At 38.0% G+C, this 16,039-nt stretch overlaps 1 protein-coding gene across 6 annotated transcripts in view; it reads right to left on the reverse strand.

Annotated features, from left to right (window-relative positions):
* Positions 1-196: 196 nt before the first annotated feature.
* The window catches only part of USP53 (ubiquitin specific peptidase 53), a 37,393-nt gene continuing 21,550 nt past the window's right edge, over positions 197-16,039 (reverse strand). For all 6 annotated transcript variants that reach the window (XM_085222831.1, XM_085222826.1, XM_085222827.1 and 3 more), the window contains 5 exons: positions 15,208-15,351; positions 14,217-14,949; positions 12,519-12,592; positions 7,461-7,560; positions 197-6,644 (listed from right to left, as the gene is read on the reverse strand). In XM_085222831.1, the coding sequence (XP_085078957.1) occupies positions 5,669-6,644; positions 7,461-7,560; positions 12,519-12,592; positions 14,217-14,949; positions 15,208-15,351 (2,027 nt within the window). In that variant the 3' untranslated portion in view covers positions 197-5,668. The remainder of the gene's footprint in view (positions 6,645-7,460; positions 7,561-12,518; positions 12,593-14,216; positions 14,950-15,207; positions 15,352-16,039) is intronic.

A 16,039-nucleotide genomic window follows, 5' to 3' on the forward strand; every position in this document is an offset into this window, starting at 1 on the left:
AATCAGTACTTTGGACGATAAATTTTACTGTTTAAATATGGTCACAGAACCACCATCTCTTTAAAGCTTTCAAGCATTACTATTAGCTATCATTTCTTTAAAGTGTAGTTCTGGAAAGCCAGGGTGTGATTTTGTTGTTGCAGGTTTACTTCTTGTTTTTAAGGAAAGCGCAGCATACAAAAAGAATACAGACGAAGATATTTTATATTTTTATCTGATAATTTGAACAAGCAGAACTTCGCAAGAAAATAATTCTAAAGACTGAAAAATATATTAATTACAAGACTTGTTAATGTATTTACTGTTAAAAATATGTCTAGGCTCTTATACAAATCTATAGCCAGGAGGGAACATTTATAAAAAAATAAATAGGCACCCTACGTAAGTCAAGACAAGTTATCACTTATTTGTTAGCAAATATTACATACATACATACATGGAGTGCAGTCAAATATAAAAACAAAGGTGCCTTAGTTAGCTGTTTACTATTATAATTAAACACCTGGTAAACATGGGTCACATAAAAAGTTGTCCGGTAAGATTGTTTCAAGCAAAGCAAGGAGACAGAAGTACATCTAAATTACTGCATCTACTTTAAAAATAAGTTTTACCAGTTGTGCTCGCTGGAAACCAAATTCATTTGGCATCAGTAACAGGCATTCATATTGCTTACTGTACACAAGTATGAACATTGCTATGCATGTTTAAAAATAACTGTTATAACATCATTCACAGTTGTTGCTGTGCTATTTATACATAAAAATACTGTCATTTCTGCAAACATTTTACAAATTATACATTATTTACAAATTCCATACTTTTTTTTTTTTACACAAGTATTAGAAGACAGCTTTACTGAAATGCTATGCATAGCATGTAACATTGCTGTAGGAACATTAGAAAAAAATTTACAAGTTTTGAAATCTCTTTCAAAAATAAGACAACTAGGAATCTTCCAAGGTTTTTCACACTCAAGGCTTTTTCTCTGATTTGTTTACAAAAAGATACTTAAGTTTACCACCAACCATTCCTAAACATGCATAATTATTTGCTACAAACTCCAGAATTCATTTTTCAAGTGCTATAACAAATTCTCATCAATAAGGTAAAAATAAGGTTCATCTAAGATACCTGGTTTGTTGCATATGTTGCGTTCCAGTTTCACTACAAGTTACAAGTAGTTTAAAACACTGACCATGAAGAATAACCAAATGTATAACTTTGTTTATCGCTAAAGAGTTCAACCAAATGTCAGCATTTGGTTGAAACACTAAAACTCACACATAAGGTATATAAACATAAGAACGCCTTTCTGACTGACAGTGCAAGCATAAGCAAGAGTGTTTTCCATGTATATTTAACCTGCTTGCAATATTTTCCTAACTAAAAGGCATTTATGTTTAGATATAGTCAGCAGCACCTCATTTTTAAGATAAAACTAACAGAAATAATTACAAAATTCAGCCTTTCCAGATTAATTTCAAGGTGTACATTAATTAGAATAGACTGAAACAGAACTCTAAGCCTACGCTTCTGACTCAGCAACACAGAGTGGGTTATTTCAAACACTCATGGCTGCCACGAGGGTAAAATCCTGTTCACCCTGCTTTTTTCCCCACCTCCTACCTGTGCACTGATTTAACATAACCAAATAAAAGAAATTACACTTCTCTTCTGCTTTTTTACTGAATTAAGTCAGATTAGTGAAAGACACAGTAAATGCCAAACCTGCCAAAACAGCAGGGCAGAGTGCTAGAACAGAGGAAGAAGCTTTTTTTCATGTTACTCCAGTCTGAACAGCTGCAGGATCAGTCACACTTAATTGCTATGACAGTACTTAACTATTTGTAGAATTGTTTCAAAGAGGTAAAATTTGTCAGTAAAATCATGTATAATCCCCACTAAACGTTGCCAAAAACATCAAGCTGAAAAGGTAAGTTCAATAAATAACAACAACCTCCCTATGGACATTGTTATCTAGCATGCTGTGCAATCTCATCTTGACTCCAGTTTTCAAGATGTGGCTGAACAGAGCACTAGATTAACTCAAAGCTCCCTTTTCTCAAAAAAAAAAAAAAATTGGACATGATTATCTTCTGAGATCCCTTCCAACCTGGGCTTGGGCTGTTCTTTGATTCCATAATTCTGCAACCTTTTAAAAACACGCATTTGATAGTTGTATAGTAACTCTGTATTTTAAAATTAACATTGCTACTGCTCTATCAGTTTGTAGTTTATGATTGAATTTCAGTAAGGGTACAGCTTACAGGATAAACAAATCTGATAAGCAAGTTTAAGAATTTGTACAGAGCAGGTATATTAATAGCATAGTATTAGTATAGTTTACTTGGCACTACTGCTGCACAGTATGGAGCAGCAGAGGTGGGAACAAAGCGAAACAGCCAAGGGAGCCCTGCTCTTTGCTGCCTTGCAGCAGTGGCAGCTCTAGGCCTTTGCTAGGCTCCTTGTGCTCTGCTGGCACCTCAGGAAAAGAAGACATAAGCTGGTTAGCTGCAGGAAGCAGGACAGCTCCCCAGGGAAGGACAAGAAGGACAAAGAGGCAGATGACGACTCCAATGAGAAAAGCAATGTGGGCAGAGTTTGGGCCAAGAGCACACAGTGGCCAGTACTGTACATGGCTGACAAGTGCTAAGTAGTGGAATAGCTGGGGGCCGATCATCTTTGGGCCTGCCAAGGAAGCTTCTTGCCACAGCTTCACACTCTGGTTTCAGCAAGACATTAGGGTGACCTGTGTCTGAAGGACAGAGTGCTCATGAAGAAAACGTGCCTGCTCACACCTCTGAGGCTACCCCTAGGTACATCTTCCACCATGGAGGAGATACCAGCAAGGAAGTCCTGCCTGCATCTGGAGTGTACCTGCACAAGAAAACGTCAGCTAAGGGATGTGCTGTTTTTTCCCCCCACACTCAGAACAAGCTGAGAGCGAAGCAGGAGCTCAGCCACTTAGACACATTCTGCAAGGACTCCTACCTGCATGCAGAGAAAACCGCCCACTAGTTCCAGAACCAGGTGACAGCAGCTTGGAGGCCTCAGTTGCATGATTGCTGTCTAAGAGTGCTGTCACAGGGACTGAGCTCACCCACCTCCATTGAAATGATGTTTAAGGTACAGCTCCACGACCTGGAGATGTTCCTGAGCATTAAACAGGCTGATGCCAGCTTCAAGCAGCAGCACAGCATAAGCCAGAGATCTATGCTGGGGCAGCAATTCAGTTTGTTGGGCACATAGCCAGGCGTGTCCAGCACCACAGCTTCCACTGCTGTCTGCAATCTTGCACCCGTCTACTTGTGGGCACAAGTTTGCTCCCCCCCCCAAGCCCTGAAAACAGTTCACAGAATCACAGAAACATCTAGGTTGGAAAAGACCTACAAAATCATCCTGTTCAACCATCCACCTATCACCAATAGTACTCACTAAAACATATCCCTCAACACAAAGTCCAAATGTTCCATGAACACCTCCAGGGTTGGTGACTCCACCATCTCCCTGGGCAGTCCATTCCAGTGCCTGACCACTCTTTCATAGAAGCAGTATTTCCTAACATCCAGCGTAAGTCTCCCCTGGCACAGCTTGAAGCCATAGTTCACAGTTGTGCTTTGCCACCTGACAATCACAGCCCCAATCAAGCCTGACACATAAGGGATTGCCCATGTGGCAGAATAATCTACTGCAGCATCTCTGCTGCTGCCTAGAGAAGAAATGCCTCAACTGCTTCCTTCGGCTACCACAGGGTGCCTAAGGATATGGGTCTTATCCTGGCCTTCTGCACAGCTGGTCTGCTCAACATCTTCCAGCAAGCTACCCACAGCCAGGTGCTGCTTTAATTCAAGGAGCTGTGAGATCACCTTACAAGAACGCTGACCCTGAAAGAGGTCTCCACTGACATAAAAAGTGGTCTTCTCACACAAAACTGCACTGATGGGAGTCACAGCTGATGGCAGATGATACCCTGCTACAAGAAGGAAGAAGAGGGCAGGCAGGATGCAGAGACAGAAAGGAAAGGGAAGGCCATGTGCTGTAACTTTCTGCAATGAGAAGCAACATCCTCACTGAGACAGTCCCTGCAGCACAGAAGACAGTGATGTAGCCATAAATTTTCACCCTGCCTTCCCATCCCATGAACTGGCACAGCCTGGGTGGCCATTCTGCACAGGACGTGACATTACCCCTCTCAGCTGTGATTATGCAGGGACCCAGCAAAGGGCACCACTAACGTGCCTTGATGCATTGCTAAAGGCAAGGTGGAAAACCTGTCTGTCCCAGGACTGAGCATACTAGTCAAGCAGCAGACACTACTCAACAGATATGGGTGTTGCTCCCACACATTTTCTCTGCTGACAAACCTCATTTTTGGGAACCGACTTCATACAACTTAAGATGATGTTGAGTGGAGGCTTGCAACAAAGCATTGTTAACATGCAGGCAGTGATCATTCACAAGCTTGGAGAGACTTCATTACTTCTGCGAGCCCCTGTGTACAGATGTCAATAAACTGATTCCATGAACAAATGCTCCATCTGTGAGTGTCTATGCAGAACTCTGTGGAAGAACGTGGGCATAGGATGCTGAGTGCACAACTGATGCACAACCAGGGTGCACTGGCAGAAAGCACAGAATCGCAGACCCACAGACTGACTGAGGTTGGAAGGGCACTCTGAAAGCAACATAGGGCTTATAAGACAGAAGGGAACAGACTGTTCAGCATAGTCTGTGTAATAGGACAAGGGGAAAATGGTTTCAAAAACCAGGAAGAGGGGAAATTTAGATTGAATATAAGCATTTGTTTTTGGTGTTTTTTTTTTCCTTTATCATAAGGTTAGTGAAGCACTGGAACATTGCCAAGAGATGTGGTAGATGCCCCATTCTTGGGGCATTCTCAAGATCTGGCTGGACTGGGCTCTGAGCAACCTGATGTAGCTGGAGGTTTCCCTGGTCATCGTAGGGGAGTTGAATCATGACCTTTAAGGTCCCTTCCAACTCTAACGATTGTATGAATTTATGATTCTACTTGAATTTCCTTTAAAAAAACAATCTTACCTATCACTTACAAACAAAACAGTCCTAAAGAATTATTATTAAGGCTTTTAAATAGCAAGCTAGAAAAATTTCTGGATAAACTTGCATTAAAGACACTTAAAGGTTTGTGAAAGCACAGACTCTCAGCAACATCAGTCAAAACAACCTCCTGCTGCCTGTCAGGGAAAATACTGCTCTGCTACAACCACTGTGTAATATTTACTGGTAATATATTTATTCCTTTTGTTAGCCTAACTATGTAGTGACTGAAGTCTAAAGGAACACTTCTTATACTGCAGCTATTTAAGTCTTTAAAACAAATGTTCAATTAGTAACATCTAGTTGATCCCACTGCTGTAAAATGCATACACTTAAAGGGACCCTTTTTAACATAAATTATAGAAGACAAGCCAAGTAACAGAGGTAAGCATTAAGGCAACTAGGAGTAATAAATCAAAGACCTAGAAATTTAGCACCTCTTCTCCTCTGTTCGCCTACGTCTGCATATTCATTTAAACTCCTAAGCAAAATACAGCTGACTGGGTACCAACCTATCACACACAGATTCAAGTCCTGTGCCCATTTACAGACTACATGAAATGCAACAGTCAGATCCAGATGTATTTTTCATCTATCTACTGCAGTGTAAGCCTTCTACATTTCCTTTGTACCTTTGCTCAGATGTGGGATGCCTGGGCTCAAGAGTAGTATGGTACGTAGCATTCAGTTCTACTCCAGTTGGTGTTAAATGCTTTTCTTTGTGAAAGCTTCCACTATCTGTAAAATAAAGCTTGGGTCTCTGATGATATTTCATCCTGTACGTGTCAGTCATACAACTGTCTACTGAAAAATAAGTTGTTAGCGATACACTATCATTTCCATCCACATAGCCAGCACTTGGTCCTGTATGACGAGATCCTTTCTTTAAGAAGTTCTCAGACATCAACCAAAAGTCATTAACTGGTAAGCTAGGTGGAGAATCTGGTTTATGAACAAACAACTCATTCCCTTGAAATTCCCTTTGTTCGCTTGCAAATACATTTGTTTCTGATGCAGACTTAAAAGGCGTACCTGTTTGTCTTAACAAATTACTCTGCAACACTTCTGTTGATTTTACATCAGCTACTGAGTTAGTTTCTGATCCTTGCAAAATATTCAGAGCATATTTCTTTGGAGGTAAGGGGGGAGGAAGATTCTGGTAAACGGCTTCTGGCACCCAAAGAGCATCCACCCTTCGGAGCTGGTGTCCGGCATGCTCACAGGGAGGAGACAACACAGCAGGCCTTTCTGAGGGATTCTGTGGCACAAAAGGTGAAAACCCCACCTTGGGACCAAATGTTCTTGCATGGTGAGGCTGCGGTTGGGAAGAAGGGTGAAAGTCATTGTTGATGGGCTTCCTTCCACAGTTGTTTTCTGTATAAGGGTGAGATACACCATCAGCGCAGTATGCTGACACATTCATTGTCTCAAATCTCTCTGGATTAAGCCACTCTGAAGAACTCTGTTCATTTGCCTTGTTCCTACTGTCTGACTTCACAATCTCTTTAACAACTGGTTGTAGAGTTGACGATGGGAAAAATTTCCTATTAATCTCAGGCATTTCAGCTCTAAAAACAAAACAAAACGGATATAAGTATCTATACAAACACAAAAGGCCAAATGAGCAAGCACCTTTAACAACAACAGCCTGGTAATACTGCCTGGATATCCTTGAGCTGACTAGAGATCTGGTGTCTGGTTAATACACAGCTGTTTAACTGTAACTTCTATTAAATTGCTACAAGCTACTTTCATCTGAAATGTACTGTGTCTGCAGAGGTTTTTTGGGACAATTAAACAGCCGTAATAAAAAAATTCCTTAGAGATTCTGGATTATATCAAATACAAATTCTGGTTTTTTTTAAACATCTTTGTGACTCAGTCTGATGCATCAGTTTTTCAAAAAGTGAAAAACATTTGAGTGCCAAACATGCATTTAGATTCTTGATTTCTAGGAGGTTCTGAGCATTTGCAGTTTCAATCAGAAACAACAGGAATACAGCCGCAGCTTTTAAGTAGACATAACATTTTCCTCCCTTTCTTGCCAAGCTTCTCAAACCTTTATTGGGTTATTGCATTAAATCTCTCCTTGTCCTATAATACCAATTAAAAACAAAAATAGTGAAAGTTGTTGCACTACTAAGATGGTTTAAAACTACTTAAGTTATTTGGGGTTCCATCTACCAAATACCAGAATTAAAACTAATTTTTTCCCCGAAGCAGAGCTTTCAACTCTATAAATCAGGTAAATGCCAAGGGCGTCATCAGTCAAAAGATTTAACATCTGTTCTTTTTCACGTAGTTAACAGTGATTTCTATCACATTATAGAATTCAGTATTTTTTAGTAATATTACATAGTAAATTAATACTAGTATTTAGTTACCTCTTTACTTGAGGACTGGGCACCTGCAAATGCAACTCTGCTGGGATATTAACATGAGGTCTGCAGTTAACTTCTGTATTGATAGGGTCTTTCCTAGACTCTGGAAACGGAAAAAATATTTCAAAATAAGTAGAAATACAGTCCAGTTTCCTTCCTTGATTTCTGAGAGGTTAACAGGCAAACAAAACATAGCAAGAAACAACTCTTGATAGGATCTGACATAAGTCAAAGTAACATTTTTGAAAAAATCTTCAGAGAATCAGAACATATTTTAGTCCAAAACAATATAGAGCAATTTTTTTTGTTGTTTAATATTGTCAGGAAAGGGTAATTATCCCAGTTTTGGAGTCCTATGGACATGCTTTCAAATGTTAACACATCACAATTTTAAGCACATTTTGAGAACAGGTTTTCATACAAGCATTTATGCAGACAGCCAAAATAAATTTAAGTTATATATTTCATGACTTCTAAAATTTCACGACTTAACAAAATAGAGTAACGTAAGACTGGGTTGGGTTTTTTTTTTCGTTTTTTTTTTTTTTTTAAGATGAGAAACACATTAAGCATTCTTGAAACATTTATAAAATGCCAGATAACTGTTAATTCTCTTACAACAATTGCACAGTTTGCAGAGACACTGAGTAGTTAAAGAGCACTCTCACCCACACACCCTAAGCACGCAACATTAAGAGTGTGGGCCAGCAGTACTACATACACTCTAAAGACTCCTACTCACTGACCACAGAAAAAATTCTTTGCTTTTAAAAACATACTATTTCTGAACAAAGCAGCTCCTATTGAGCAGTGAATAAAAGAAGCATTGAAGAATTCATGTTGACACCACATAGAAAAGACTCTCTTGACAAGTGACAAGCAACAGCCTGTTTAAAGATAGCTACTGTAAGCGTTCCTAACACAGTAACTGGCTCATTGTAATCAGTCACCTACTTCACAGCCTTTCAAAATAAGCTGAATTTTGTTAAGTGTATGGTCTATATCATGCAACTACGTCACTTATCTCAAAAAAATTGGGAATGTACTTCACAAAAAACAGCATGCACTGCCTCAAATAATCTAGCAGATTGATCTTGAGTTCAGAGATTTAACTTACCCTACTGGAAACAAGTAACAGACTGTCCTTTTTACATCAGAGAAGATTTCAAAAGTTTTGTATCTTTTCTTTTCTGATGTAAACTTTATTGTTCATTTTTTGATTTGAACATGTTAATTTCCCCAGTTTTAAATAAAGCCCTAGGAGCATTATTTTGCTATGTGAACTTACTTTTTTACTTAAGTCAAAAGAATGACAGAAGTTAAAAAACAAACCAACCAAAAAAACCCAAACAACTAAATTTTGAGCAATGATGGAGATTTGCTTCAAGGGTCCGTATCTGTCCTATCTTCAAGAGAGGAAAGATTAAAGATGCTAATCTTTGACAAAGGACATAGATTGTAGAGGCCGAAAAGGCGTATATACCTGAAAAGAAAACCTTCGATATCCCTTTCCTTCCAGCCTCCAAATTAAAAAAAGTTACTGCTATTCCATCATGGTAAACAGTACCACAATCCTAGAAAAAATGCTTATGTGAAGATATGGTTTTCACATAATGGTCCCTTATAGCTGCAGGGGTCAAGGACCTAAAACTGAAAGGAAGTTCAAAACTGCTCCAGCAGGCTGTGCCTTCAGAGATAACACTGAGGTAATCAAATAGCAAATATTTCATTCTACTGTAGATATTGCTAAGCCGTAAATCACTTTTCTGAAAAAAGCATAAGCTATACAACTGCTCCTTAATTCCACAAAAGGAGTCGATGTGAAAAGCATCCCAAGCCAAACTAAAGGAATGCAGCACGTTAGGTCCTTCCAAGAGGCAGTATCATAAATCTGTCAGGAGGAGGCAGCAAAGGTTAGTAAGCTGTTCTTCAAAGTGACCATGGCACACGTTCAACCAAAATTGCTCAGTGATACCAGGCGATTCGTGCCTCCAGAATTCCAGCTAATTTAAAAATAGATGTGTTATTTTCTCTTCTGCTGACATGAGAACCATGCAAGGTTAAAACCCGGTTTAGAGTCTATTGGGAATTTTGGCTCCAGGTTCTTTGCAAAACTAGATGTGGGGCACATGAGCGCTGCGCTCAGCTAGAGACTGCCAGCCTTATCAACAGGTCATAAGCATCTTACCGCTAAGTAAAGGTAATTCCGGTCTCTCAAATATAAACTGGTCTGCTTTTAAGATTTATGAACATTTGCTTTTACATCTGAATAGGCAATCTAGATTTTAAAACCATGAACACCCATTCTATAGCCAACAAGTCAAAAAAAAGAGTTCTTTTCTAATAACTTAATTTACACATACATGTGCAAAATTCTGCAATGTCCGAAAAAAATAAATTTCTTCCTATTGTTTTAGCTGCATATTTCCTCTAGTTTTGATTTTTTCCTAGAATTTTCTTTTTCAGCATTATGCCCAAATTTTAGTTTGCATGGTTTACTAGTGTGACAAAGAAGTAAAGGTAATCTGGACTCTTGCTGACATATTCATCAGAGCTTCAAAGTGATTTTAAATGGAACTGGAGATGTCTCATGCTAGTGAACTCAACAACCATTTCCCATGACAAGAAGAATACTTTTTACTGAAATTGTCAGAGTGACAATTTCATAGGTGTGCGCTTTCAGAGTCAAGGGATCATTTTCACAAAGACAACTGAAAGCACTTTATTATTATGAAAATAATTATCAGTAGCTAGCATAGTTATTACTATGAAAAGCCACAAGAAGATATTTTATACCCCTAATCCTGTATTTCCAAGAGTTAGTCACCTTTCTCCAGCGTGAAAAACAGAAGGTTGCAAATTCTGTCCCCACACTGTTCATATTATTTGTTCTGCATACACAAAAAATACCACCACTCAAGTTCAAACTCAAGCGTCATAAACATCAATGCATAAATAAAAATTAACAACACTGTATCAGCTCAATATTTTCCTCCCCAAATTTAACCACACAAATTAGATTGGTTATGTGGGTCGCTTACTTTAGTACTACAGTTATCTACTGCTTACTCCTACAGAAAGAAGCAGCAACTTCATTCGCATTACCACCATGTGATCCAACGTTACTATCTTTATAATACTCTAACAATAAGTTTATTTTTGTAGGTCAAAGACAAAATTACTCCTACTGGACACAATCCTCATTCAGCTCCTGTTAAAATCAGGAATCAATAAAAATGGTAGGCATAATTAAAAGTTGTGTTATTTCCCTGCAAAGGGACAAGATATTTTTTACAAGTTGCTATGAGCAGCTACAGAAGATCTCTTACATTTCATTTTACTCTCAGAAACGACTGGGTATTTACTTGTTGAAGTACCATTTTCTAGAAGTCCACATGGTATTTACCTATCAGTTCTAGTCTTGCTCATAATATTTTGAAACATAACATGAGGAGGTACAACAAAGCCTATAAATGACTCCTCCTCAAGGTGTCCAGATGCACACACACTTTTTAGACAACCAAGATCAGTCTAAGTAAATCTTTATCTCATGTGATAATCAAATTCTTCATTTTTTCCTCAGCCTATTAATCACATTAAAAGTAGTTTTGCAAAACATAAACACGCGAGAACTTCACTTCTAATTTAGAATTACACTTTTTTTTTTGTAAGGAACTATTGAAAAGTTAGTTATTGAAATAGAAGCACTGAAGAGATTGAATAGATAGGACTTTAACATCAATATTCTTTGACAGTTATTATGATAATGTTTTATAATAACTGTAAGGGTCACTGGGAATAGAAAACAGTACTGAAAAAATATAATGCATGGTGAGTTATAGCTATATTTAATATATTAGCTTACTCTGTAAGCTAATTAAGCTCCCTTTTTCACACCCTGACAGTCTTTTACATATTTTAACTAGTGCTTTCTGTGGGTTGTTTGTTTGGTTTTGTTGGTTTCTTGTTTGTTTGTTTTTACTACCTAATTATTTTTCCCCCTACTGGAAAGTACAGTTATAGTACAGAACTACAGCAGAAAAAAAAAACAGAAAAACAGATCTTTGTGTTCCATGCAAAACTTGTCTTTTGTCATCAAGATAAAACACCAAATTAGTTTTCTTTCTACAACAAAAAAGTAACTGGAATAGCAACAAAGCAGCAGTACAGCAAATCTACCCCCTATGTTAAATTTAAATCTTAGAAGAAACTATACTGTACATTCTTCAAATGAAAGTATGATATCTATGAAAATCAAACATTTCCTGGGGAAGTGTCTTAATACTTATTGCACCTCTTTGTACAAGCACCATTCCATTGTTCCAGCAACAGTAGATAATGATTTTGGCTGGCCTCATGGAGACCTGTAACATTTATACTGCCAAGACATTTATAAAAATCCAGTAGACATGTTATTATGTAAAAGGAAACAGGTTTCCTTATTACAAGTGTTTCTTCCTGATTTTGCCTCATATCTTGTAGGAGAAGAAATCGTAGCACAGCCTATCCAGACCTTTTTTTTTTTTAAAACAAAACAAAACCCTCCTTAGCATCCACCAAAAACACATACAGAACTATTTTTGGGGAAAACACAGGGAAAAAAGTACTCTTTTTGGGGGGAGGAGGGGATGGGAAGAAGGGGATTGTTTACTTTCGCAGGGACAGGGAAGGGGAATGGATACACTTCCTGAAAAAGCATTAAAATTAGAAATGTTCTCAAAGAGGTTCTCAAAGACCGCAACAAAAATTGAGTCACATTTAACCTCCTGTGTTGTATTAAAAACAAACAAGACTCCAATTAACATCAATGAAAAGGAGTAAAACTAAATGCCTTATGCCAGCACAGTGTCATTCAAAACTCGTGAGTACTGGTAAAATGAAGTGTTTTAGTGGGGAAAAATAAATGAAATCATGGCAAACTTGCAGCAACATTATAAAGTAAAAGAGATCATCAGAAACCTCTCCATCTTCTGTGAGATATTAGTATGTTAGTATTAAAATTTTGGTATACCTCAATTATTTCTAGAAAGCTCTTTTTTTTTTTTAAACACAAGTTCTTACCATAGAAGTTTCTGTTCTGCTGAGGTACTGAATGTAACACATTTTCAGCTTTTTTTGTTGACAAATTCTGCTCGCTGTAAAATAAGCACAGGTGATTTGAAGGGTTAAACTACTGATGCACCATCACAAATGTTATCCCCTTGAATGAATTAAGTATAACAACCTTGTCTGTTTGAAACTGTCTCCCTTTACCACTATCATGTTTCTGAGAAAAACACATTACAGAACATACATAAGATGGAGAGGTAGCCCTTGAATACTCTTAGCACAGCTTCCCTGCATGACAAGCTGTAATGATGCAGAGGAATTTAGGATGAATTGCAGTCTTTAGTACAGATACTTGAAAAACATACAGTTCATGAGGATGGTGTATCCAAGTTTGTTCTGGGGATTATACGCCCACTCATCCCAGCCCTACTCTAGAGTGCAACAGCAGAACATTCATTATGCAACACAGAAAAGAAAGAAAAAGTGCCTTGCATTATCACAGCAGCCTGCTCAGTAAAGACAGCTGGTTCCCAAAGTTATAAACAACACTAGTGACATGCCATCTGTGAGAAAATACCACCAATTGCGCAGAAAACATTTCATACAACTTTCAAAAAGTATGTACTAATAGATCACTGAGAAAGCACAACTATTTTGAATATTTTCTACAGTGATTTTAAGGGGTGTATAATCAATGGATATACAGATGATATGGTATATCCAGGAGCTTGGCTGATGTAATTGTTATACTGGAGTAAGGAAAGAAAGTTACTCACGCTATCCTGGGCTCACAAAATAGACTCTCGGTGGAGCAGATCTCCAGAAAAGATCCTTCCCCACTGGCAGTCAGCTCTTAAATGGGTCTAGGAGAGGTGGAGCCAGGCTCCACCCCTTCCTGCAGCACAGGAGAATTGCCTTCACCTGTGCTCCCGTGGCTGACTCATTGCTCGCCTCAGGTGATTAATCAGAGGTTCAGGCCATGATTCAGCAGCCCCATACAAGGGGGAACAGACAACACTGGTCACTTAACTCCAGTTATCTTAAGTGTTCCCAATAATCACCACTTCAGTGCAGCAAACAATACTAGAAGTGTTCTTAGGAGATCATCTATTCCAAAACCCTGCTCAAATATGATCAGCTAGAGCAGATGCTGCTCAGAATCATGTTCAGTTGGGTTATGAGCATCTCCATGGACAGAAACTCCAAAAACCCCTAGAGCAGCATACTTGTTAATGCAATTCATAGCGAGATTAATAAAATTTGGCTACTAACCACTTATTTATTTACTGCCATTTCCATCTTTTTGTCAGGAGCCTGTCCATACAACTGTTATAGATATGATTTATGAAGACAGTTGTATTCCATTACAAATAGCAAGTTACTCAGTAACTAAAAAGTTTGTAGCTAAAAAAGTGTAGCAATTAATTCAAATTAACACACCCTGCCCAAAGCAGGGCTTAGAAATCCTGGCTCAGCACCATAATGATGTGCTCAGTACTTTCCCAACAGAAATAAATAGTGCTGCAGCCTCAGAGTTTAGGTAAGATTAACTCCTAACTGTCTGCATTCATATTTCTAGACATGTTGCTAGTTTTATACATCCTCAAGAGTATTAAAAGTATGCTTACTTGACTGAAGCAACAAATGAATATTACAACTTATTTTCCTGCGTAGACAACCTATGTAAATTCTTTAGAGAACTAACATTACCTGCAGGAAGCACCTTCTTTAATATTCTTGACATCTGCTGGATTGATTCCTTCAATGACAGGTGAGTCCGGATTTGCTGATCCATTGCTGATATGATCACTGCTCTCATAACCAGATTCTGTCCTCTGAATTTGCCAGTTATCACCATGGATTTTTCTCTCTGCAAATCCTTTGCTTTTTTCAGCATTCCCTTTCCCTTCTGAATCCAAAGAACTTCTACTTCCTGTATCTTGTTTTGTTTCATCTTCATATATAGTCATTAAGCCTTTTTGGATTTGATTCTCTTTTGGCCAATGGTTGAAGCTTCGCTCTTTTTCATGCTTAGATTTACTGTTCAGATTTGCCTTGTGCTTTGGGCTATGTTGTTTCTTCTCAGCCTCGCTGAAAATGCTGTCCACGTTTAGTGTCTCTCGCATGGGTTTCCAGCCTTTACTTCTGCTTCTGCTACTGATGATACTTCCTTTATCCCTAGAGTCTTGACTGCTATCCGTATCATAGCCAGTGACTCCATCAGTTCGGGCCCTAAGCATAGGTTTCTCACCAGCAGGAAAAGTTTCTGTTTTATTTGATCCAAGCACCTGTACAGGAAGTTTTGTTTGGGGAGGTACGCTGTCATGTTTATAAGGCCCTCTTCCCTGGCTGCTGTATATGCGCTGATCCATACATTGTCTAAGTCCATTTCCAACCGGAGGAGACCCTGACTTAAAATTGGAACGATCTTCCCCAATTAAATCTAATAAGAAGGGAGAGGAAAAAAGAGAAAAGCTGCATTTAAGTTCTCAAAAATAGTTATTCCTGATTTTATTACAGTACATACTTTTCCTACATTCTCTCAACATATTCAGTAACAAATTCAGTATATATTTCAGAAAATTAAAAACAGATCTTACAATCTGCTCTTCAGAAAGGAAAATGAAATCCTTCACAGCTAACACAGATATGCAAATCTGTTTGATTCATTGATCCTCTGCTCAGATCTCTAGAACGTTACCTCTTTGTCTCCCAGACTCCCTTCTTGGTCCTCTGTCTGCATCTTTTCGTAAAGATGAGAAGTTTTTCATATCAGCAGCTTTCTGAGCACACTCTCTGGATATATCCTTCAGCCTGTCCTTTTGATCACCATAAGCTAACTTAGCTGCAAAAAAAAAAAAAAAAAAAAAATTCATTTGTCAAAGATCACTAATAAAAAGCAATTTATGATCAAAATACACAGTAGTATTTATGCACCATAACATTTATATTTTAGTATTAGCACTACTTAAAGACTAACAAGTCACAAGGATAGATTCTTAAGAAAACAAGCGATAGACATTATAGGTACAAGTGTATAAACATCTCCAATAAATATTACTTTTTTGAATTATATTAAAAAACTGAAACCAAGTTATTCTTGCCTAAATGTGAAGTCATATTTTTAAGGAAGCAGCAGAGTCACTGCTTTAAAAAAAAAAAAAATCCTCAATTTCTCAGAAGGTAAATACTATTTTGGAGTCATTACGTCATCAAAAAAGAGGCATTCTCAAGTTTGAAAAAGCTTGGCAATCCAACACTAAAAGACAGAATAGAAATGTCTCTGAAGAGAAGCCAGCATCTCCCCCTGACACGTATTCAGAGTTTGGAGAAAAGACACAGACATGTTATACAGAAGTCAATCCCCAGTATCACTACTTATAGTTTTCTTTGTGTTGTTATTGTTTGTTTTCCTGAAAGCCTGGGTTACTGACAGAATGAAAATGTACCTTTAGAAATATATAATAAAACCCTTTTTCTTTTTTCGCCTTTTTTTCCCCAAACATACATATTAACATACAAGACTTAAAATA

This window comes from Meleagris gallopavo, chromosome 4, assembly GCF_905368555.1.
Source record: "Meleagris gallopavo chromosome 4, MGAL_WU_HG_1.1, whole genome shotgun sequence".
Classification (NCBI taxonomy): Eukaryota; Metazoa; Chordata; class Aves; order Galliformes; family Phasianidae; genus Meleagris; species Meleagris gallopavo.